Here is a 25,552-nt window from a genome sequence, read left to right as displayed (position 1 = left end):
GAAAATTCAGCTTTGCATCACAGGAATACATTTCATTTTAAAATATATTTAAATATATATTTTTTAAATGGTAATAATATTTCACAATAATAATATTTTTCCTGTATTTTTTTAACAAATAAATGCAGCCTTGGTGAGCATAAGAGACTTCTTTCAAAATTTAAAACTCAAATAGAGAAAAAACTTGAATGGAAGTGTTTTTCAACAAGCGCCAGTGTTTGTGTGGTAAAGGATACAGAGCACGGCTTGAGACACAGGAAGCCACTGGCTACAGATGGCACTGAGGAGCACTTTGGGGTCTGAGTGTTTTAGGTCACGAGGCATGACTTTTATCCCCAGAGAAGTCACCATCTTCTCCACCTTTTCTTTGTCCCTGGAAATGTGAAAACAATCAAGTGAGATACACTGTGCATATATACTGGATATATACAGTGTCTTGCCAAAGTACTCGTACCCCTTCATTTTTTCACATGTTGTTATGTTGCTGCCTTATGTTAAACTACTTTAAATGACCTTTTTTCAGGAAGAGTCCTGATTGTTCCAAACTTCTTCCATTTAGGGATTATGGAGGACATGTGCTCCTGTGAACCTTCAAATCTCAGCAAGGCGTTCTTTTGATCTCATGGCTTGGTTTTTGCTCTTATATCCATTTTCAGCTTATAGAGCTTTTATTGAGAGGTGTGTGCTTTTTCAAATCACACCCATTCATTTGATTTTACCACAGGTTAACTCCACTCGAATTGTAGTAACATCTACAAGAGAAATTGGAACGCTCCTGAGATTAAGTTCAAGTGTCCCAGAAAAGGGTACGAATACTTAGGCAATGTAATTATTTCCTTTTTTTTCCTTCTTTTTATTTCTAAATTTTCAAAGTTTATGATGTATGGAGTGTAGATTGATGTGGGGAAAAAAAGTTATTTAAAGCAGTTTAGTATAAGGCAGCAACATAACAAAATGTGAAAAAATTAAAGGAGTGGTTCACTTTCAAATAAAAAATTCCTGATAATTTACTCACCCCCATGTCATCCAAGATGTCCATGTCTTTCTTTCTTCAGTTGAAAAGAGATTAAGGTTTTTGAGGAAAACATTCCAGGATTTTTCTCCATATAATGGACTTCAAAGGCAACCAATGGTTTGAAGGTCCAAATGTCAGTCTAAATGCAGCTTCAAAGGCTCGACACGATCCCAGTCGAGAAATAAGGGTCTTATCTAGCGAAACGATCGGTTAGTATGTACTTTTTAACCACAAATGCCCATCTTGTCACGCATTACGTCATAACGTCGGAAAGGTCACGCGTGACGTAGTCAGTTGTAGTGTTTACAAGTTTGGAGTAGAAGGACCGTTAAAAGTTAGTGTATGTTAAATGACACATATTTATAAGTTTGTGTCAGTTTATTGTTTAAAATGGTCCTTACGTGTGCATATCCTGGATGTTTAGCGATGTCACGCGTGACCTTTCCAACATGATGACGTAATGCGTGGCACATCTCAGAGATGGTACAAGACAGGCATTTGTGGGTAAAAAGTATATACTGACCGATCGTTTCGCTAGATAAGACCCTTATTTCTCGACTGGGAACGTGTCGAGCCTTTGAAGCTGCATTGAGACTGACATTTGGACCTTCAAACCATTGGTTGCCATTGAAGTCCATTATATGGAGAAAAATCTTGGAATGTTTTCCTCAAAAACCTTCATTTTTTTCGACTGAAGAAAGACATGGACATCTTGGATTACATGGGGGTGAGTAAATTATCAGGACATTTTAATTTGAAAGTGAACTAATCCTTTAAGGGGTACGAATACTTTGGCAAGACACTGTATATATTTATTTATTTATTTGAATAATGCGCACTGATGAATTATGCACAATTAGACCGGGAACATGCATTCATAAAATAAACAATCAACTTTGATTTCATACAAATGTTAGCACTGCTAAGGTCCATTTAATACCATTAGTTTATGTAAGTATTATTTACTATTATAGTCTTAATTAATATTTTAAATTCATTTCAATTTTCACCAAATATTTATAATTAATTTTACTTCAGATTTACTGCAGTTAACAAAAACTCTTTTTAATATTTCAAGTTATAACAATAACAACACTGATTGCCATATTGCAATACTAGAAAGTTTATATTAAATGTCAAATATGCCCAGCATTTTCATTTTCAGTGTGGACAGATAAGTCATTTGTTGGTGTAAATTTCTCATTTGTATAGACAAATGAGTTTAAACAGAAAGTTACCTTGTAGTGACCACAGCGTCATACATACTCCAGATGTTATCCAGGACAAGCTGCACAAACAGAGGTTTCTTTCCTTTGGACTGTGAAGTGAAAAGAAGAAAAAGTTGATGAGCGTGATGTCCATTAAGACATATATAGATCAAAGTTAGGAAATATTAATTTATATGAAAAAGAGAATGCATACACAAACTAAGACATTGTGTAAGCGGCCCAGTGCCGCATTGCTTCATTAGTTGCCTTTTTGGACATATAATAAAGAGCTTCAAATGTGACTGAATGGGGTCAAACTCAACTAACATCTGAGCTCAAATGAGTTTAAAGGCTTAAGTTAGGCTTGACTCTGTAATCAATGTTGTCGTCTGGAGGTCACGTCACCCTCCATAACCAACTCTGAATGAGATCTGTCTGACAGAGTGGAATAATGGCAGTGACTGATCGGTCTAGGTCGAAGACACGGTTTCGTCTGAGCATTGTACGGCTGGCGGTCTAAATCATCTGGTAACTGCAGATTGAGGCATAAATCTTCAAAGAGTTCATTATTCAGATCTTCAACCTACATTACTATAAACATCTCTAACAAGAGTGTTCTTATTAACCAATGCACAAAATACAGGGCCAATGACAAATGAGCTTCAAAATATATGGTTTTGCTAAATCTTTTCAAATCAAGTTTAAATAACACACGCACAATGTGCTCACTGCTCAGAAATATGGATAGTACAGGAAAGTGGATCAATAAGTTAAACCAACTTCTGTACGTTAAACAGACTCATTTGAACCTAAAACAGTGGTTCTGCGTTATGCTGTTTCAGAGCTGAATCAACATGCAACACAAACGTGGTTTTAGATGGTTAAACACATGCAGGAAAGGGCCAATCACAGTATACAAAAAAATGCAAGAAAGTTGACAAATCATAATGTTAAATGTGACCCTGGACCACAAAACCAGTCTTGTGTAATTTTTCTGAAATTGTGATTTATACACCACCTGAAACCTGAATAAATAAGATTTCCATTGATGTATGGTTTGTTATGATAGGACAATATTTGGCCGAGATACAACTATTTGAAAATCTAGAATCTGAGGGTGCAGAAAAATCGAAACATTGAGAAAATCGCCTTTATAGTTGTCCATTTCTAATGGCGATAGTGCTGCATTCACTCACAAAAATAAATGTTTTATATATTTAAGGTGGGAAATTTACAAAATATCTTCATGGAACATGATCTTTACTTAATATCCTAATGATTTTTGGCATAAAAGAAAAATCTATAATTTTGACCCATACCATGTTTTGTTGGCTATTGCCACAAATATACCCGTGCAACATAAGACTGGTTTTGTGATCCAGGGTCACAAATGGTGAACATTATATCAAAGTCAGTGGTATATTTTCTGACTTTAATCTTAATTTCCTTTACAAAAAAAAAAAAAAAAAATTCACAGCACAAATTTTCAGAGTAAAAATAAATGAATGTGAACCCAGTGCTTTAATACTTTTATTAAGCAAGGAAACATTAAATTTATCAAAAGTGTCAGTAAAAACATTTGGATTTCTGTTTCAAATAAATACTGTTCTTTTGAACTTTCTCTTGAGAAATTTCCCGGTTTCCAAAAAAAATATTAAGTAGCAGAACAGTTTTCAACATTGATAACAATAAGAGATATTTCATGAGCAGCAAATCAGCATATTTGAATGATTTCTGAAGGATCATGTGACACTGAAGACTGCTGTAATGATGCTGACAGGAATAAATTACATTTGAAAAAAAAAAATTAAAATAGAACATTTATTTTAAAATCTAATTATATTTTTATTTACAATATTACTGTTTTTACTGTATTTTTTATCAAATTGGTGATCATAAGAGACTTCTATCAAAAACATTTTAAAAAAAATTACCAAACAAATTTTTTACAGTAGTATACTTTTTAAAAATAAATTGTTATTGCATTTTAATTCCGAAATATAAAATGAGTCCATCACAGAAGTGTAGAAGTCAAATCACTGTCTGTATAATTTGCATTTTTTACTTATTTAATTTTTTTTTTTTTTTTTTTAATAATAGATTCAAAATACAAAATATGAGTGTCACGTTATTGACCCTTATAACACTGTATCCAGGTCTGTTATGTTCGGATCAGTAAAAGGATGTTCCACAGGCTTGAAACTAATGTTCGCATGTGTATATGCTCTCTAGTTACTAAGGTGAGGTTTCGGTGAGAGAACTGACGTCCATTAGCATAACTGTAGCATATTTGAATGTCCTAAATGGCTCTACAAATCGAGAGAATCTAATGGAGGGCTTCTGCTGTCACATCACTCATGTAGCTCTTTCAGCCCACTTCCTGTCAGTCCTTCAAAGGAGGACAGCAGACACATGGGCTGCTTATGAATTAACATTTCCAGAGATGGTCAAACCATCTGCCAAACATATCCAACCAAACATATAATGTAACAAGCACTCTATAGCGAAATTTTCAGCTTAAAAGTATTTAATGCACCACAACATAGACCTGTATTACGTAAATAATGCACATAAAAAAAAATTCCCGGGTGCAAAACAACATGACTATTGAAAACCCCTACAAAAAATGAATGAGGTGGTACAATGGCAAAAAATCGTAATACCATGGCATTATTTAATGTTTCAAAATATACCAAATACCAATGTATTACCATGCTACAAGTATATAAACCATGTTAAGGTGTATTATCTCTCAGAAATTATTGTACCTGAGCTCCCTTCATGATTTTTTTGGCTTTGGCGTTGAGGTAGAAATCGCCCCACAGAGTCTTGAGCAGAACCCAGAAGCGGATGCCCATTTTCTGACTGTACATCTCAGCAAACTGATGGATTCTGTCAGAGCATTACAGAAAATACAATTCAGCATCACTATTTGCACTTGTTATTTGCCATTTTATTTCATCCCATTCAGCATGGTGTCGACGACACATGAGTTTTGTAATTATATGATAAAAATACAACATTTTACAACAAAATTCAAAATGGCCAATGCCCAAAATAGCTGATATCAATCAACTCGGTATGCTGCATTGAATCAAAAGAGACCAATTTTATGATTTTGGGGCATGTAAAGCACATATCTTAAATCATCTATCCAAGATGTGATTACATATTTATAAATAATTATGTCTTTACATAAAAAAACCTGAAGCTTAAGCTTATACTTCCACTAAACCTTTTTTAATTTCTTTAACTGAATTGATTTACATGTCCATGTTTAACTAACTATGCCAACTTTCTACAAAAAAAAAAAAAAAAGGGAGTGTGTTTCTCCGTTTCTGATTGAGAGATCGATGTCTCATTTGAATCAGTTCAGCACAACTTAATGATATTTAGAAATTTAAAAAAAAGGCTTCCTTCGTGGACTGAACAACAATGGACCGAAACAATTATTTCTAGGCCAAATGATAATATAGCCTCTGTGAAAATTAATCTTACAGATAAATGAAAATATGTAGACTTTGGTACTTTCATTGTATGGAAAAGAGCAGTTCAGACATTGTCTAACAACACATTTTTTTATTTCACTAAAGTAAGAACATACTACAGGGTTTGGAATGGCACATGCGTGATTAAATGATTAATGAACAACTTTTCATTTAATCTAAACCTAAATCTAAATCCTATTCTAAATTTCATTTAATCCAAACTGACCTATTCATTTCATCTAAAAATGCAAATTGGTACTTTACTCTGGAGTGTTTTTACAGTATAAACTGTGCTGAATGTGGTGTGCCTTGGTCCAAAAACATTCTCATGCTCACCAGAGTGCTCTGTTCTATTTGCTCAGCTTTTAGAAATGTCCACCTACACCAGTCATATTAGTACTTTAGCACTTATTTCAAGTATCTAAAACCACAGTTATGTAACACCTCAAAAATGTGCAATACATTAGAAGGGTGGGGAGTCCTGATGCTGAAATCTAGTATAGTATTGCCATCTTGTGAGCCATCGTAAGTACTACAACCAATGCCAGGATGTAATGGGTGAAAGCCAACCATGTAAGCTGCTTTTAATAAAAGCATTAGACAAAATGTAAAAAAGGGTAACACGTACCTGAAGCCCCAGCCGTCTATAGCACTGGCAAATACCACATTTCCCCGGTCAGGACTGAAGTAGAGGTCAGAGTCATCAGTTTCCTCTAAACCCGCGCTCCAGTCGTACACCTGATCTCCGCTGTCGTTCTCGGTACAGCTGCTCTGAGCTTCTGCGTTTTTCTCCGCTCTCTCCTCCAGAACTTTAGAGGTGAATAAGGTGCCGGTAACTGCGTTCACCTGTAGAATAGGCAGAACCAAACATTTATAGCCATAGAGTTTCATCTTTGCTCAGAGACTAATTTCTTTAATCTGCGGATTAAATAATCTGCGCATTTTTTAAAATGATAACATTTATTATTTACTAAATATTGTTTATTAAATTGCTTATATTTAAAATGTATTAAATATACTTTATTCGTGTGAAAGCAAAACTATCACATGGTCTTTCAGAAACCATTCTAATAAACTTTTCTTATTATTATCAAAGTGTTCAGAACAATATTTTTGTGGAAACCGTGATACATTCTTTTCCAGAATTCCTCGACTAATTGCATGTTTATATGAATGTAATGACTTAAATACAGTATATATGAGGGGAATACTAAACCGTAATGAAACTTTTATATATATGGGTGTAATATATAGCCTTTTCCAAGCTCAAGTGCACACATAAAGCTTGGCACAAAGGACAATGAAAATGAATGATTATGAATGTGTCGGAAATAGCAAGGAGACATTTTGATTAATGTTTTCTGAGTCAGTTGGCTGCAAAGATGAAGCTGGCGATGCTGACTCGCCATCTCCGCAGTAGCCTATAGTGGACATGCCTTTAGAGAGAAATGCACCTTTCATACGGATTACATAATCAGTGAGTATTTGAATTGGTTAGTTTAAAAGAAGAAATTTCAATCTTTCTATAGATATATTTCTCACGTCTATGAGGCAAGTAGCCTATACGCTGAGTTCCAGTTCACAGAGACCGAGACGGCAGAAAGCGCATCCTGTGTTTTTTTGTGTGTTTTTTTACAAAATCAAAACATTTTGTTGTTATTGTGAGCATACACAAATAAATGTGTGTTTTTTTACAAAAGCAAAACATTTAGTTGTTATTGTGAGCATACACAAATAAAAGTAGACCCTTTACAGTTTTGAATTACTCTAATCTGTATGACCTAAAATGAAGGAGTATTTAAAGTTGTTTCTGCTGTTATCAAGTGATCGCGCCAGCGCCTCCATGCCATGCAGCAATCGTGCAATACTTTACCTTCTACACTCTGCACAAACACTTGGATATGAGCCTAATATTAGCGCACCAGGTTAACTAGGTTAACATTAGAGCTAAAATTGAGTCGACTATTAGGGAGCAGCCCTATTGTAAATAGAAATCTTTTTAAAATTACAAATGTCTTTACTGTCCGTTTTGATCAATTTGATGTGTCCTTACTGTAAAAATATAATGTATTAGCAAAGTATGTGTGAAAAAAGAAAAAAAAAGAAAATCTTACTGGCCCCAATACGGACATTATAAAAATTATATAAAAAATAAAGAATATATAAAAAAAAAAAAAATACAAGAAAGATCTTTTAAAAACATTTTGTACACTTTGTAACATATAAACGAAATAAAATGTCATAAAAGCATAACATATTTTGCATTGTGTGTTCCAGAGTCTTGGAGCTCTGACTGACCTGCTCTAGTATTTTCTGCAGGTGAGTGTACGCCTCCTGTGAAGTGAGTTTCAGCTCCACAATCAGCCGGTCAATTTTGTTGATGACAAGAACAGGACGAATATTCTCCAGCCAAGCTTGTCGTAAAACAACTTGCGTCTAAAGCAGAAAAGAACGAGATGCTGTTACAGGATGATGTGGTGTGGAGCCTAAAGATCTGAGACATCTTTTTCACAACACAGCTATTGTTGACAACCAGATTCAAAATTCAAGAAATAAAACTGTAAAAAGCGCTATATATTTGTTCTTTCTTAATCTAAAACTTGATCATTTTTGATGCATTTAGTGAACATCTGATGACCATTTAGTGATGATACAAACAAAATAGGAATCATTGTTGTGAACAAAGAATCAATTTACTGAAATGTAAATGAAGGAAATAACCAACCCTGTTTTCGGTACTGAAGTTGTAATCAGAGATGCAATTACATGAAATTGTAATGGCAATTTCTCTATTTTTACATGAAATTAATGACCAAATAAAAAGTGCATAACAGTGTGTAATTTCTACGCAATCTGTTTAAGACGCAATATAACTTATACATTGAATATTGACAAAGAAAACACACTCGAGTCAAGGATTATACCTGCGGACACACTCCCTCGACGGCATCAACAACAACAATGGCCCCATCACACAGTCTGACGGCAGTGGACACCTCCGAGGAGAAGTCCACATGACCGGGAGAGTCGATCAGATTAATGAGGTAATCATTTCCTCCTGCAGAGACAAAGATACAGTTCTAAACCGTAAATTACAGCAATACATGGCGTTGAATCAGTAAAGCTACAGACCGAGATGGCATTACCTGTGGTGCAATGTAATGAAATAGCGCTGGACTTCATTGTGATTCCTCTGATCTGCTCATCCTCCCTGCTGTCCAGATATCTCAGCTACAGGAACAGACAGAAAACGGCATTTCAGATCATTCTTTTTTTATAACTTTTTTTAAATTACGCATTCAATTATTTCCCTCTGATTTTATGGGTAGTTAACGGTTATGGTTGGAGTTAGGCTTACAGTTTGTGTCAAAAAAAAAAAAAAAAAGGCAGAGAAAGGCTGACTACAAGAAAAACAATTGCATTATTATTTTTAATGATTTTGCATGAGTTTGCAAACCAGTCTGAATAGCTTACAGGAGTAATTAGTCTGTATCAAGTCAGGCGACTGACTCACTCAACTGCAGATTATGATATTTTACTTAAAATTAGTTAAAGCTTGTGGCAAATTTGTGAGGTTAGTGAAACCTATATCTTTATATGACGTGTTATTTTAGTGTGTGTGTGTGTGTGTGTGTATACTGTATATATGTGTCATTCTTTCTTTATAAAATAGTCTCTAATAATATTAATTTAAATTAACTTTTATTTTTATATTTATAGCTTTAATTTTCAGTTCAGTTATTGTCACTGACATTCTGTACACATGAAAAAAAAAAACTTGAAACTAACCTGAAACTAAAACTAGTAATTTGAGTACTTCAAATTCAACCAATTTTTTTTGTATTACGTTTATTTCGTTAAAGTGTTTTAAGTTTTTCATCTAATACTATTTTTTTTATATATATATATACTTTATTTCAATTAAGGAAAGTGATTTTTTTTTTTTTTTTTTACATTCTTGTCATTGTCAGAGATTTATTGTAATAATTCGTATCTAATTTGAATTTGTATCGTATTTTGAAAAACACAAAATATGTTGGAAAAAAGTATTAGTTATTGTGTGGTCTAATCCCTGATAATTTTGCCTTACGTCCACTTACCTTTCCTGCTAAACGACTGGATATAATACCATTACTCGCCACAAGACAGTCGGCTAATGTCGTCTTTCCTATGGGCAACACACATTTACAAACACACAGTTTTAAGTTTGAGGTAAGATTTTAAGGTAGACGCTTGACCGTTAACAAAAACAAAGATCTGACACACATCAGCACACTATACACTCACCGTGATCTACATGAGCAAGAATACACAGGTTTCTGATCTGTGACGTCTTCTTCTGCAGTGCAATTATCTTCTCCAAACTTGTGTGACCCATTTTTGACTTTCTATGAAGATGAAGTGCAGAACATGAAGATCACTATTAGTACAAATACATTAACAGCAAGCCCAAAAACACTTAAGTCACTTCAAACAAATGCTGTTCTCAGTACAGTAACCACAGATCTGATCCCTTTGTTTTATTCTATTAATGTTTTAAACTGTTTAGATTTCCTGGAATAAAAGATGTTCTAGAGATAATGCTTCAACACTTTCATCAAATATTTTGAATTTATGTTGTCATAAATGGTTTGGATACAATATCACATTAAATGATCTTAAAGACCTGACAGCAGCATCAGATAATTCATTTAGAATAGCATGTTAATCGGTTTCATCATTTCAAAACCTAAAAAAAAAGTCATTTTTTAAAAATGTTCTGTCTGTTTTTTTTTTTAAATGCTTCTTAGTTTGACTCTTTTTTTTATTATTGTTTATCTACAGCAATTTTCAAGTGTGTCCAAATCATTTATCTATTGTATAAACAAAGAATGTGGGTTTAACGTCAATCAATTGCCAAATGTCGTTCTTTAAAACCAAACTCGTGTGTGTGTTGGTGACAACTGGAAGATTTCAGCACATTATTTCTCAGATTCACTCATTCAGAGACTCATTTGACACAAGCAGGTGCAACTTTTCAAAACTACGTCTATTCAAAACTGACTGACAACAAACAACAAACTGAACATTCATCGCAAACATATATAACAAAGAATACCAGTAAAAATGCAAAGGATATTCAACGGTCCATTAACTAAATTAACTTTTTGAATATATGAAATGACAACAGATACTCACATGTTTCCTCCAGTCCAGGAAGCACAAATGAGCTGACCGTCGCACGCGTCATGCGTCATACGTTACGCTGCGTCATCACCAGGACGCTGCAAACAGTAGTTGCCGGGGAAACGGGACGCTTACACTTCAGCGTCAGGAAAGCAGCGAGCGGATGAGTGAGGAAAAAAGTCTTCTTTTTCCTCAATAACTCGACGAAAATGACACGGCTCTGTATCTGTAAGATGTGCAGTTGTGGGTAAGAGTATGCTTGTTTGTGTTTGTTTATTGGTTTGTGTCTAGTAATTTTTGAAGCCCGAGAAGGTGTTTTGAATAATTGATGTGTAACTTTAACGTTAACTTACATGGTAAGTTAGAAGGAATATCAACTAACGTTAATGGAACAAACTAACGTTAATCTTGAATGACAGAAAAGTGCAAATACTTTAGCATTTAAATTATTATATTACATTTAAATTAAATGTAAAAGTTATTATTTATTTTATTGGTTTCCTTTTTAAATCATTGCAATTTTAAATCAATTCGTGAAGAAAATATCAGGTACTTAATTTAATCGTTTTCTTTTTGAAGCACTGTAAAATGCGTCTTGAATACATTGTCAGTGCAAAGAGAATACAATGGAGGAAACGTGTGTGTGTGTGTGTACGTGTGTGTGTGTGTGTGTGTGTGTGTAGTATCAAGAGTTAGTGACCGAGTTTGTTGTATAGTTGCCCTGGACTACACAAACATGTTCAGTTAACGTTAAAGTACTGCAGGTACTGAAAAGAATCTTGTGGTGAAAGACATTAATGAGTTTATGTCTTCTCAGAAGCACCAATTGTTTTTAAACAAAGGCCCTCTGCCTAAAATGCTTCTCCATTACCTTCAGCCGTCACCGTTGCACACACCAGCCCACGGCACTTTACAAGAAAGCGAGTCAGCCCAATGTGTTGTCAGAGTACTCTGAGAAGTATCCTGCCTATAAAAGTCAGACTCCTTCCAAGAGCCTCAAGCCCCAACTGCAGTTTAAACCTCATCAGGATACGATGGACGGCACAACGACCTCCAGGTAACGTTACATTCGGGGACTGAAATAATAACTTGAGTCAATTTGCATTAAAAATGAACTTACAGTAAGATGTTTGCATTGTCAATTAGTTAAATCTTTTTTACTGTTTTCTCAGGATGGACTATATCTCATATCCGGTAACACGTCGCCCTGGGAGGCAGCAGGCCGAGTACAAGCCCAAGCCTGGAGAGATCGACTTAGGAACTACCTATAATCAAGACTTCTACCGATATGAAGTGCAACCATTTGTTCCTTCACGCCCTAAAGCGAGAGCACATCACATGGATGCACAACCGGTCACCATACCCACCTATACAGGTAATGACACTTTAGGTCAGTTAGGTCATGTGATGCTTTCTGAGCAAACAGTTTCAGAATACATACTGAACAACTGGAGCATTTATGAAGCAAACTCATCTATCTGCTGTTAAATCAACTATAGTTAAAAGTAAATGTATTGATGTAGAAGACACTTTTATGTAGAGCAACTTATAAGGAACATGACAAACAATTTACCAACCCTTCCTTTCAAAAGATTGCAGTCAGTAAGATTTAATTTAGCTTATTCATTTATAATAATAATACTTTTATTCAGCTGTGATGCATTAAATTAATCATAAGTGACATTTATGTTACAAAATATTTCAAATAAATCCTATTATTTTGCACTTTCTATTCATAAAAGAATCCTGAAAAATCCACAAAATGTCCACAAAAATATGAAGCATCACAATGGTTTTCAACACTGATAATAAGTGCTAAAACAGCATATTAGAATGATTTCTGAAGGATCATGTGACTTATTAAAAAAAAATTTTTACAAGCCCCAAGCTTTTGAATGGTACTGTATCATACAAAGATACATATTTGCAGTACACAGTACAGTAAAAGCTAGACTAGTACACAAAATTGAGTTATTATAATAAAGGCCCATTCACACCAAGAATGATAAAGGAAAAATTTAGTATGCGAATTTCGGACTCAGTGTGCAAGGGCCTTGACTGTAAAGATAACGATATTGTTGTGTTTATTCTAAACGCATACTTGTCTGTCTCTTTAAAGGCTCAATCTCATTACAGCAGGATGGATTCTGATTGGCTGTCAATGTTTTTATCGTTCATCAGCTAGATTCTAACGATATTGTTTCTCTGTGCCATTATCGTAACAGCTATAGTCTGCTATTCTTTAATATTGAGAATGATTTTTACAAATCTTAATCGTTATCTGTATAGTTATCGTCCTTGGTGTGAAAGTGTCTTAAGTGCCTTTGTTTGTTAAACGTTTTGTATGATGTTTTTAAAGAGGATTTTCGCCCGTGGGAGATCAGCAGACGGGAATTGACTAAGCCTGACACAACGTATCAACCTCCTACTGTTAAGTTTGGGAATTCCACCACATTCCAGGATGACTTTGTCCACCGAGGCCTCGCGCCACGTGAGAGCTACAAGCCCTCAAACAAAGCCAAGCTATCCGATGCTCCATTTGAAAACCTGACCAGCAACAAGCTCTCATATGTACCACACGCTATAGAAGCCCGTTACGTTAAACCGCCAGAAGAGTACAAACCCAGCAGTGGTCCTTTCCAGGACCTCACTACCCACCGACAGGACTTTCTAGGCCTGCCGAGTCAGCTGCCCAAAAGCTGCAAGCCCGAGCCGCTCAAAGTGACCTCCAGCAAGCCCTTCCAGACCAGCACAGAATTCCGGGACCATTTCCAGCAGTGGCCCGTCTCCCCCCGGCAGGTGCAGAAATCGGTGGAGTACACCAGTCCCACAATACACATGGACCTGACAACCACCTCGCAAACCGACTACATCAAGCACCAAGTCCAACCCTTCCTTTCCGCCAAACCTTTCTCTCTTCCCACTAAGTCTTCCAGGCCCTTCCAGGGCAACACCACCATGAAGGACGACTTCCAGCCGTGGATGGCGCAACGTCAATCCATGATCCGGAAGCCAGAGGAAATCCAGCGAGCCAGTGGGAAAATGGAAGATATGACAACCTTCAGGGCCCATTTTGTCCAGCATGAAGCCCAGCCTAGTCTCAGCTTCAAGCCCCCAAATGCACCACTGCGGACTGATGCTCCCATACAGAACGAGACCATGTACAGCACGGAGTTCACGCCCAAGAAGATCAGCATGTGTCCGGCCAGTTTCGAGTCACCACCGGGGTTTATTTTCGATAATTGCGATGATCAAGGACACCGTTTCTTCCGCAAGATGTCGTCCGCTGACAGGATCAAGACTCCGAAGGAAATGGTCTTGACTGCTTAAGAAAGTCATGATGTTATTTCTATAAAAGATGACATAAACTAGAATACAATATGATCTCCTTAAATTACTGTAATCTTATGGGGAATCGTAATGAATTACGATTTAAAGGGTCAATGGGTCAAACTACTTTTCAGAAAACACTAATTTATGGATATTTAGCTAGTTTTTGATTTTCAATAGGATGAAACCGCTGTATAACTATGTAGGATATGAAACATGCGGTGCAAGTAAATGGCAATCTATATAAATCAGTTTTTGACATAAAATCAACAATATTCATACTCCACGTTTTACTATACCATTTTTTTTTTAATTAATACTTTTATTTAGCAAGGACATTAAATTGATCAAAAGTGACAGCAAAGACATTTATAATGATACAAAAGATTTCTATTTCAAATAAATGTGGTTCTTCTATTTATCAAAGAAAAAAAATCAGTTTCCACAAAAAATATTATGCAGCACAGCTGTTTTCAACATTGATTCAACAGTAATGATGCTGAAAATAGAAATCCGTTATTTAAACTGTAATAATATTTCACAATATTACTGTTTTACTGTATTTTTGATCAAATAAATGCAGCCTTTTGAATGAAAGCGTAGCGAACCACATAAAGCACAATTTTACACATTTGATTGTATTACCCACAATATAGAATAAAAAGGGAACAACAATTATGAAGATATATAAAGTGATTGGTAAAACTGTATTTTATTGTATTTGTATCACATAGACTGTTTGCTATATTGACGTGAATAGTACCAAAACTAGCGCTTCCTCAATGGAGTCATGTAACGATGCTTTCTCCACATAGCAATAAGATGCAATGGATTAAATTCATGGATAAATTCTGTGAGTGGCTTATGTACAACATTTGTTGATGTAATTAAAATACATGCATAAAGGCCAGTAGGAAACCATTATATTAGAGATATGGAAAATCCACTGCAGGTGCCATAAGTACGTAGGTCTGTGTTGCGTTTAATCTTAAATATGGATAATATATAGACAAACTAAACCAAGATGTAAGAAAATAAAATCCAAACTTTCTACACTCAATGTACAATATTGCACTTAAAAACACATTATATACAAGACACATTTTACAATGTAGCACTTTGTTTGAACACAAAACGTACATCTAAAAGACGGCTGGAGAAATGTGACTTTTATGGCACATGCCATTTCAATCAGTCAGCGGGTTTTCTGTCATACATTCTACGTCCATATTAACACATTTTCTAATAATAAAGTCAACATGAAAACAAATTGAACCCTTTTTACTTAAAACATGCTACTGTAATCCAATACAAAATGTATTGTTCACAATTAAAAATAGCAATATATATATATATATATACATATATATATATATATATATATATATATATATATATATATATATATACGCATGTATCAAAATAGCAATAATAACTCTGCAACAATTTTCCTTTTTTTGGCTGACGTCACTGGCACTTCTCAAATGGAAGAGGCTGCATCCTAGGGACGACTTCCAGCCATGGGTGGCGCAACATCAAAGCGTGATCCGGAAGCCAGAGGAAATTTAATTTTGGAAAAATATTTTGTATTAAAAATCTTTATATTAACTAGCCTTCTCTATTAATGCGATACATGTAGTCAATCACAACAGTCTGTGGCTTACATTACTGGCAGTTTAGTGATCAATTTACATCAAAACAAAAGATAACATGTATGCCCTCATCTCAGAAGACATTATTTTTGTCTTACATTTCATAATGAACTCAGACAAGCTCAGTGCCGACTCAGTTTCCGTCAGTTCTTTTTCGTGAATTGGAACGTGCGCAAAGGATTGTGGGTGATTTAAGGACGTGAAGGATAAACTTGATGCATCCTTCACAATGAGCTGAATGAAGGACGAGAAACGAAGGCTGCCTTCCAAGGATCCTTCAAACTGATGGCCTTTGACGTCGCTTGATATGCAGCCTTACTAGTGCGCAGCCTTCCATTTGAAAAGCACTCCACAAAACCCTTTTTGCTTCTTTAACGTCACCCCTCTGACCACCTGACTCTATTCACCATCCAAACAAGTCCTAATGGATAAATAAAATGGGTTGCAACAGCATTTCATGTTGACTTTAAGGTAGGGCTCTGAATTTTTTTTTTTGATGTCTCTCTTAATACTTCAAGCTGTGTACAACTGATATTATTAGTATCAGTGCATTATGTACACTCAAGATGCTTTTATTTTAATTTCCTTCACATAGGTGAATGGTCCAATAATATTGTCCACCCATATCCACAAGAAAAAATGCATGTCTCTTAAATTAATACACATACAATATCACTTTCAGGGCAAGATAAAATGAAATCTGCAAAGAGAGCCGGTGGAGAGACAAGTCTCAAATCTCAAGTGATTTTCTCTTTGGACTTCTGATGATTGTGGGAAAGCATCCAGTGAAATGTTGACCAGAAAACACTCGTCTGCCACCAGTAGACATCTTTTAGTCCATACACTCCAGGTGTCCAAGGGTTTGCACGATTTTAAACAATACGAGAGACAATCAGTGCGGTGACTGAAAAGGGCGTCTGTTAGTTTCGCCTCTGGTGCTCACTAGGTGGCGCTAGTGTCCTGTGAGCAGGTCTGGCAGCAGCGTTGCCGGTACAGATCCACAGGGCAAAGCTTGAGACGTTTCACCACAGGACAGTAGTGGGTTCTGTCCGTACACTCACCTAGAGAAGTACACACAAAACAAAGGTTATTTAAATGACAACTTGATAAATGATACTTTTCAAAAGCACAATTCACCACATGAATCAGCAAATAATGCAAATGTAACCATTAAAAGGTTAGACTAACCTAGACAAATAAACAGAAAGTTATTTAAACTAAATAATTTGTTAATAACATTTTAATACATTTTTCTCTATGAATGAAATAACTAGTTAACAGAAACTAATGTAACCATGAAAAGATAAATAATAATGACAGTTCTCAACATGCAGTCATTCTTGTTAATAGTTTAGGGTCAAATTCTCACTATTAACTAGTTGCTTATTAGCTTGCATTTTACCAGGTTTATTAGTATGTATAAAGCACATATTACTGCCTTATTCTGCATGACCATATTCTACATCCCTTATTCTTACCCAATACCTAAACTAACTATTAATAAGCAGTTTATTGAGGCAAAAGTCATTCTTAATACTAAGAATTGGACCCTAAACTAAGAGTCTTTTGTACGATTCTATTATTAATTAATAGTAATAATAGTATATTATTTTTGTTAATTATTATTAATAAAAAATATTAATAACTATTACTATTTTTTATTAATATATTTTCATTAAGGTGAAATATTTGAAGACTTTTTATTTACTGGACACCCTAAAGAGAGAAACAGTTTCCTACAATACAAAATAAAATAAAATTAAATAAAATGGACAGTTCAGGTCTAGGATGCTAATTGATGCTCAATACATTGTTCAGTTGTGCTAAACTACACACTATAGCTGTGAAACACTTGTTTGTCTTGCTTCGTCCATAAACTGCTTAGACTAGTATTTAAAGTTAGTCATCTATACTTTTTCTTCGAGACTGGTCCTAAATTTTTAAAGTCAGTTACGTAAAAGGGTATTTTGGTATGTAATTACCCCTTGGTTAGCTGCTAGTTGGTCAAGCTAGTTTTTAAGACACACGTTTTTGTAACTGGCCCCTGATCTTGGATCAAAATATCGCAAAGATTATTGAATGAATTGGCACCTTAACATTTCCATCAAGAGGTGCATCAATTTTTGGTCAAGATCTTGTATTGACAATGCAAGAGTCAAGCTCTCTGTAAAGTCTCCTCCAGCACATCCCAAAGACTTTCAATGAGATTAAGATCTGGACTCAGAGGTACCAGTTGCATGAAATGATTCTTCATGCTTCCTTTTAACCATTCTTTCACAGTTTGAGCCTGATGAATCTTGACATTGTCATCCTGTAATATGGCCATGATGTGTGGGTCCTACATGGTTGTTTAAGAAATGAAAAGCTACACACTCCATCAATTAGGGTTAGAAGAACTGTTGCCACACATATAACATGCTAGAAACATAATAATCACTGCAGTAATGATCCAATCATAAACTCTTAAGTATTTGCCTATTTAAATCCAAACAGTGACTTTTTATTGTTTAATAAAAAGAGTGTGAGATGATCATGTTCGCTGCAGTGTCTGAAGCAACACTGCAGGCTCAAAAGTCTAGTGTGACTGCAGCTTCACACTCCAAATACAATATAAGTTCATTTATTGGTGTTATTTTATTAAATACTTCTGCACTCAGAAACAAGTTAGGTGACACAAAAAATGTTTCATTAAGTTTCAGCACAGAAGAGTGAAGAACAAAAAGCAGATGTTTGGACAGACAGGATTCCTGAAGGAGCTTAAATGAAAACCCCACGAACAAGAGCGAGCTCTCTCGGGACGTTGTGTTAACTTATAAAAAAACAGGCAAATAGCAGCTCTTCAAGAGTGACGGATCAAGCCAATATATTTCGCCCTCAGGTCGGTAATATTTTCCCTTATAAAACATGAGCGCTCTAATGGTGTCGAACAAGGGCAAACATCTTTCGAACTGTACTGACACTCAGCCTGGTTTATAACAAGGGGTTTCAGAGCTAAAACTAAGAGACCTACTGCCACAGGAAGTGATGTTGCAGTGTTGCCAGGTAACAGGCCGCCGTTGCCAGGCGCAGTGCTGGTCGGGGAGAGTTTTTCTGTTCTGCCGATGGACACACTCCACTCGACGGGACTGGAAGCCGCTGCCGCACGCCACGGTGCACGTCCTCCACGGAAACACCTTCCAGTGCACGTCACACATCTCGGAGGAGCAGTTCCTCACGGATGACGGCCTGAGAGGTGTTTGGGAATCAGATCATGAATTATAAAAGAGCTTTGCATGTGAGAATAAGTGATGCTGAATATTCCACAACGAGTCTGGCACCTTTCTTTTGGGTCACATGTTTTGGAGGTGGAGTTGCTGAAGTGTCTGCATGACACCGTTCTGCTCTGTGTGGCCACCGCAGGCCCCAGACAACGGCCCGTGCACTGTTGAACACATCACGTGACATGTATATATATATATATTTGACATACGTGACACATAAAATTGTAAATGCAAAGAGAAGAGAGTTTAACAAAATAATGCTACATAAAACTGATTATAGGTATTTTAATGCAAATGATTGAATGCAGGTATTTTTTTTATGATTGCATAAGAGAGTATATTTGGTAACACTTTACAATAAGGTCTCATTTGTTAATATTAGTTAATGTATTGAGTCAACTAACATGAACTAACCATGAGCAATACACTTGTTACAGTATTTATTAATCTTTGTTAATGTTAGTTAATAAAAATACACTCGTTCATTGTTTGTTCATGTTAGTCCACAGTGAATTAACTAATGTTAACAAATACAACTTTTGATTTTAATAATGTATTAGTAATGTTAAAATTAACATTATTAACATATACGGTAACACTTTTCAATAAATTAATGTTTATTTCTATTATAATATATTTATTAAAAATACTATTTTATGTGTTTTTTTATTCTGTAAGTGGCCAGTATTTTTAATCATTAGTTTAATTTTATATTTTTTTTTACTTGTTGCAAATATCTTTAAGTTATTAAATATTATTTAAATATATTTAAATATTAACCAAATTTACTTGCCTAATATGTCACAATCCAGTCAACACCCCCCCCCCCCCCCCCCCCCCAAAAAAAAGTCCTACCTTAATTATTGAATATTAATTCATTGAATATTATCTTTCACTATATTATTAAATTATTATATTATTAAAAACAGAAGTAATACATTTCAATATTACTTTTCAATATCAGTTTTTAAAAAAACTAATATTTCTCTCAATTAATATGTTCATACATACAGGGTTCGTACGTTTTGAAAAAACCTGGAAAAGTTATGGAATTTGAAAAATGCAAATTCCAGGCCTGGAAAGGTTTTGGAAAAATAAAAAGACCCAGAAAGTTTTGGAAAAGTCATGGATTTTTTTTTTTTTTTAACACAGCATAATATGTGATTAATACAAAAACTGTTTAATAAAAAAAATATTTCGCGTTGTCTTAACGTCCTTATTTCGGGCGGCATAACGTTCAGTTCACTTCCGATTCACTTGTTGCGATGTTGCTGAGGCGAAGTCGGTGCTGACAGAAATTTAATTGAAATGGCAGGAAAGTGGCACGAGCATGCTAAAGTTTTGCAAGCACCGGTGGGTCGAGAATGTAGCGGAAAGAGGATTGCTGCTCTGGCCGCATGTGAAACGATACGCAGAATATTAGCCTACGTCTGTCTCCTGCACGCGAGAGGAGAGAAGAAAATGAGTAAAAGTCAGTTCAATTGTGAGTTCATTCTATATGTTCTTAGGAGTGTGTGCGATGTTGTCTATGAACTATGATGATATTGTAATCATTGTTTTAACTATGTACGAGGCACTGCGAGTGCGAGCTGACATCGCGTTTGTCTCTCATGCTTGCTTTCACTGCGTGATGTGTCAGTGCAGTTATGCCCCCAAATGAGTTTTTGTCTTATATTTATATCATATTATGTTGTTATATTAGAATATCACATGAGCAAGAGTGCCGTTTTCCTTTGCACAATTGCAAATGTGCTATTTATTTTATACAACAGTTAAATTAACAATAAAGTTAACATTGCGAGTTACTTTTTGGACACAATATTGTCAATTTTCACTTTATATCGCCGACGAGAATTTCATAATAAAGTTGTAGTCCAACAGACATCGATTATTTATTTATTTATTTAATGAAATCCGCGTTTTGAATGAATCATTTTAACGATTCAATGAACAATCACTTGTTTTTCTGAATGAATCAGCCGTTTGAACGAATCGGTTGAATAAATGACTCCAATAACTCGCTTATTAAGACAGTGACTTGCCGCCACCTACTGGTGGTTTTAGTTTAATGTTTAAAGTATCCTTTAATTAAAAAGTTAAAATTATAAATCATTTAAATATTGAATAGCTTTATTTATGCAATTGTAAATGAAGTATAAATATAGTAGGCTAATGCCAGTTTTGATGCCACTTCTGTGTCACCTCTGCACTGCAAGGATGGATTTTAATTCAATGATTTAATTTGACATTCGTACTGTGTTATTCTAATATAATTTAATTTGAATGTTAGAATTTGGCAAAATTCTATGAATGTGGCAAATTTTGCCCCTTAATAAAAATGTTGATTTCGGTCACTGCTGTGAACTGACCACTGCATAGAATATAAAAAATATGAATATCTTCGTGAGTCTGCTGTCAACAACAGGCCTAAACCGGCCAGGATACCAGTACAAAAACACAATCAGTAAAATATCATCTAATTATTATCAAGAAAAATTTTGAAAATATCGAGACATATTTTTGTCAATATTGCGCACCCCTAATGTACGGTATTAATTTTGAGGGTAAATTTTAACACAAATTTTTATTCTTATAATGTCGACTGACATTTTCAGGAATACATAGGCGTCATGGAAATGTGCCAAAAAGTCTTGGAAAAGTCATGGAAAAGTCATGGAAAAGTATTGGTTAAAATGTGTATGAACCCTGTACATACTGTTAATAATTTATAACAGAAATTATTGTTTAAAAGTTTATGAAAAAGTATAGCATGATCACACTGCAATAAAATGAGCAGAATAGACTTCTTTCAAAAAGATAAAAAAATAGTCCACAGAATATAAAATATTTGTGCATAATGGTTATCATCAATTTCAATATTTAGAAAATCTGCTGTACTGGTTACTGGCAAATGATTTCAAAATGGCCAGATATCAAACTATTAGTTATACACTATTTTAGACACTGTTCCACATTAGAGCGGTTAGGATGAATATAAAAGTGCCAGTAAACGTACCTTCCCCCAGGGTCCGGTGAGCCACTCCACACAGGCGTGAGAGGTGCAGTCTTCCCTGTCTTCAGGCCGAGGAGATCCTTCACACGCCGTACGGGACAGAACCCTCGTGCTCCCTGATGCCTCCACCTGCTGACAGGACACCCGCCTCTCTCGGAAGCCCCGCCCACAGGAACTGGAGCATTTCGACCACACTGTTGACACCCAACTGACGCATACAGAAAGAACATTGCTCAAAGTCAGGGGAGCTTCAAAATGATTAAAAAATCGGAAGTGTTTACTTTTTAAATGATGTTAAAATACTCCACAATCAGCTATCAATTTTCTACATTAATAGATGACCTACGTTTTTTAAAATGTGCAGTATACAATAAAGCACACTGAGTAACACTTTATTGTTGTCCTTGTTACACATGTAGTTACTATAGTAATTACTATAAACCGTGCATAATTACATCCAACTAACCCTATAAACCAAACCCTAATCCTATTAAAAGAATGTGTAGTTTATTATTTTTACTCAGTACTTAAATTTATAATTACACTTCAAATAAAGTGTAACTGCACAATGTATAAAATGCCACAATGCAATGCACTCAACTTGACCTTCCGTTTCCAGTGAGATTGATGAGCCAAAATGTATTATATAACATGTTTTTTGATCAGATCACCAAAAATATATATTTCAGAGATTCGCTATTCACTGAATGAACATGCAACGATATGAGGTCATGTGACAGCAATGTAGCATAATCCTGTTTGACATTACTTTTGCATAATGCAATTAATTCTGTTTCACATAATATATATAAAAACATAGGTAGTACACAGTAAAATGGTTAATAATATAATGACACATGCAAGTATATGATCATGTATAAAGCCAAAATATCAACTTTGACAACATAGTGTTTAGTAATTTAAAACATTTCTGAAAAGTTGCAGTTTTGGTCATAAAAGGTTTCCGATTCTTTTACCTATGTAACAAATATGATGTAAATCCGGCCCTGTCCAACTGACATAAACAGAAAGAACAGTTCAGAAAGTCAGAATAGCTTCAAAACTGGTAAAATTTTAATTACAATGTGCGATTTTGTCATTATAATTCCATTTGGAAACTACACACTTCACCTGTAATCAACTTTTTTTTTTAAATTATTACAGGACATGATTTACATTCACACCAGAGATCCACCTGCAGCATCCAATCTTATACTTGACATTTATCTAGCTGCATATTACCAATTCTCTCTGCGCTCGCACAGTTAAACGCACACTAACAAACCTCAAACTTCTAGCTAACTCTGGATATGTGCCATTCCAAACCGAGAAGAATATATATCGCATTCCTAACTGGCGATACGTACGGCTGGATATTTTTGGTTCTTGAAAAAGCACAGGTTGTGCCCGAGTCACTGGGGAGCTCGGAGCCTCTGCGGGGCATTTGGGGTTGTGTTAGAGCGAGAGAAGCAGTAACAAAGACACGCTTTGTGAGAGGATCTCCCGCTGATGGCTCTGAACTGACGCTAAGCGCTTTTACAGAGCCATATGATTCATGCGCTGAGCCCAGACGCATGGCAATAATCAGATGATGTTTTTGGCATGGACGTATAGAAGTCGGAGAGCGTTTGTATGCACTATCTATCCTGTGTTCTCCGTGAAACCCTCAATCAATCAGCTCACGATATGAAACGTGGACTATGCTAATGAGTCAGGCTCGGAATATTTTCTCTGCGGAAAAAACTCCTGCTGGCTTTTATACCAAAGAGTGAGAGTGTGTGCTAATAATATTTAGTTGACAAAATGATTAGTTTAAAGTCAAAATTGACCTTTTTACTTTTTTAAATCAGCATTTTATTTTTATTATAATTTTATTAATATTTTGAATTAGCTTTTATTTTTATATTTATTAATAGACAAATTTCGTTCAAGTTTAGTTTAAGTTTTTCAACTAATATTTCCGCTTTACTTCAATTAACAGAAATGTTTTGTTTTTTTATATATATTTTTAGTTAACGATAATAACGCTTAAATATGTCCCTGGTCTTATTGTTCAAAAATGTTTCAAAATGTTTCATGAAAAATGTCAATGAAATTATCAATACTAAAATTGCAATTTGCATTGGCAAAACGAAATAAATAAATAAAACAAAAATATTAACCAACTAGATCACATTTTAAATGTGTTGCAAATGCCATTTCACGCTGTTTTTATGAAAAGCATGGTGAAGAAAGAAATTCTTCATTTTTATTACCAAAATTAAGAAAAAATGAGATTTAACAAAATCTAATATGGCAGTTGCTATTAAAATTAAATGTGAAAATGAATGAAAAGTGTTGATTGTGACATTTAGATCTGCTCAGATTGCATCAATTTCTTGTATGTTTTTTTTTTTTTTTTGCATAACCAATCACATGTGTTTCTGTTGAACTTATGAATGCCATGGCCAATCAAGAACACTTTAGTCATAAGGAATGTTTTGCTCACTTTCTGTATAGAATTTATTCCATGTTTGAATAACTGTTTTTGTTTTTAATGCTACTAAAATTAACAATGTGATATTTCTTGAGTAAAATGAGTGTAAACATGACACGCGAGCCCACGCTAGTGATGCTAGCGGGCTAAGGCTAGTAGCGGATGTTCGGAAAGTTGGATACAAGTAGCCATATCAAAGCAATCAGGTTGTTTCCGATATAGAATATTAATTTCATTTAATAAAAGTAATTTAATTTTTTAAAAATTGCCTTTACACATACACACAAAAATAGTCCCTAGAAATCAATATTGGAAAAGTTAATTTCTAACCCTGGTGATAAACATAATTTTCACAATACTTTTTATTCTAAATGTTCTGATTTCTCTGCATTGTGTCGAAATGGTAAAAAAAAAAAAAAATCCACATGGATATCTCTTGCCAGACCAGTGCACTGACAAAAAGAAGCTCTTTTACACTGACAACTGATATCTGCTCTTCTCCAGCCCCATTGGACTCATGGAGTTTGATTCATGTGCTCCGTTGAGCATCTGCACAGCCCCTGAAAATACTGATGCTGGGAAGGGAATGATAGATGGGCTGTTTGATGGAGAGAGGCACTTTGGCTGGGAATCAGAGGACCGGGGTGCTGCTCGCAGTCAAATGTATCACAGCTCACAAGATTGTGAAAGGTTCTGCTCTCTTTATATTGAAGTCTATGGAGAGATCCATCAGCAGACGCTCATTTATCAAAGACTGTCACTGTGTCTGACTTCTAAATCGCTAACGTTCAGAGAACTGGGGTAATTATACAGTAGGTTTGATAGCACAACCATATACAGTTTTTATGGCTTTGTTTACATTGCACCCAATCTTTATTTCTTTTTACAGTGTAATTTTCCCAGTTGTTTAGTAAGTAATGAATCCATTTGTTCAGACAGTGGGG

At 35.1% G+C, this 25,552-nt stretch overlaps 3 protein-coding genes across 5 annotated transcripts in view; 1 reads left to right on the top strand and 2 right to left on the bottom strand.

Annotated features, from left to right (window-relative positions):
• Positions 1–10,985, bottom strand: part of efl1 (elongation factor like GTPase 1) — a 97,108-nt gene extending 86,123 nt beyond the window's left edge. For 2 of the 3 annotated variants that reach the window (XM_079866511.1, XM_079866512.1), the window contains exons 1-10: positions 10,890–10,985; positions 9,999–10,099; positions 9,812–9,879; positions 8,858–8,942; positions 8,636–8,769; positions 8,010–8,147; positions 6,340–6,557; positions 4,992–5,115; positions 2,254–2,333; positions 237–373 (exon numbers count right to left, since the gene is read on the bottom strand). In XM_079866511.1, coding sequence (XP_079722637.1) covers positions 237–373; positions 2,254–2,333; positions 4,992–5,115; positions 6,340–6,557; positions 8,010–8,147; positions 8,636–8,769; positions 8,858–8,942; positions 9,812–9,879; positions 9,999–10,099; positions 10,890–10,948 — 1,144 coding nt within the window. In that variant the 5' untranslated portion in view covers positions 10,949–10,985. Of the gene's footprint in view, positions 1–236; positions 374–2,253; positions 2,334–4,991; positions 5,116–6,339; positions 6,558–8,009; positions 8,148–8,635; positions 8,770–8,857; positions 8,943–9,811; positions 9,880–9,998; positions 10,100–10,809; positions 10,858–10,889 lie in introns of those variants that run through there. The other variant, XM_079866513.1, reaches the window with a different exon arrangement.
• A 13-nt stretch (positions 10,986–10,998) lies between these two features.
• Positions 10,999–14,323, top strand: saxo2 (stabilizer of axonemal microtubules 2). Its single transcript, XM_079866522.1, has 4 exons — positions 10,999–11,124; positions 11,755–11,934; positions 12,050–12,252; positions 13,237–14,323. The coding sequence occupies exons 1-4, from the start codon at positions 11,087–11,089 to the stop codon at positions 14,205–14,207; spliced, it is 1,392 nt and encodes a 463-aa protein (XP_079722648.1). The 5' UTR covers positions 10,999–11,086; the 3' UTR covers positions 14,208–14,323.
• Positions 14,324–14,523: 200 nt separating this feature from the next.
• Positions 14,524–25,552, bottom strand: part of adamtsl3 (ADAMTS-like 3) — a 162,160-nt gene continuing 151,131 nt past the window's right edge. Inside the window, exons 28-31 of the mRNA XM_079866508.1 lie at positions 22,136–22,340; positions 19,177–19,280; positions 18,870–19,084; positions 14,524–16,920 (exon numbers count right to left, since the gene is read on the bottom strand). Of these exons, the coding sequence (XP_079722634.1) occupies positions 16,802–16,920; positions 18,870–19,084; positions 19,177–19,280; positions 22,136–22,340 (643 nt within the window). The 3' untranslated portion in view covers positions 14,524–16,801. The remainder of the gene's footprint in view (positions 16,921–18,869; positions 19,085–19,176; positions 19,281–22,135; positions 22,341–25,552) is intronic.

Source organism: Squalius cephalus (assembly GCF_949319135.1).
Source record: "Squalius cephalus genome assembly, chromosome: 3".
NCBI lineage: Eukaryota > Metazoa > Chordata > Actinopteri > Cypriniformes > Leuciscidae > Squalius > Squalius cephalus.
This window is presented reverse-complemented; position numbering and strand designations above follow the sequence as displayed.

Coding starts and splice junctions, on each gene's coding strand:
- saxo2 (XM_079866522.1), top strand. CDS start 11,087: ATGACACGGCTCTGTATCTGTAAGATGTGCAGTTGTGG. Junction 11,125..11,754: donor TGTAAGATGTGCAGTTGTGG/GTAAGAGTATGC, acceptor CATTACCTTCAG/CCGTCACCGTTGCACACACC. Junction 12,253..13,236: donor CACCATACCCACCTATACAG/GTAATGACACTT, acceptor ATGTTTTTAAAG/AGGATTTTCGCCCGTGGGAG.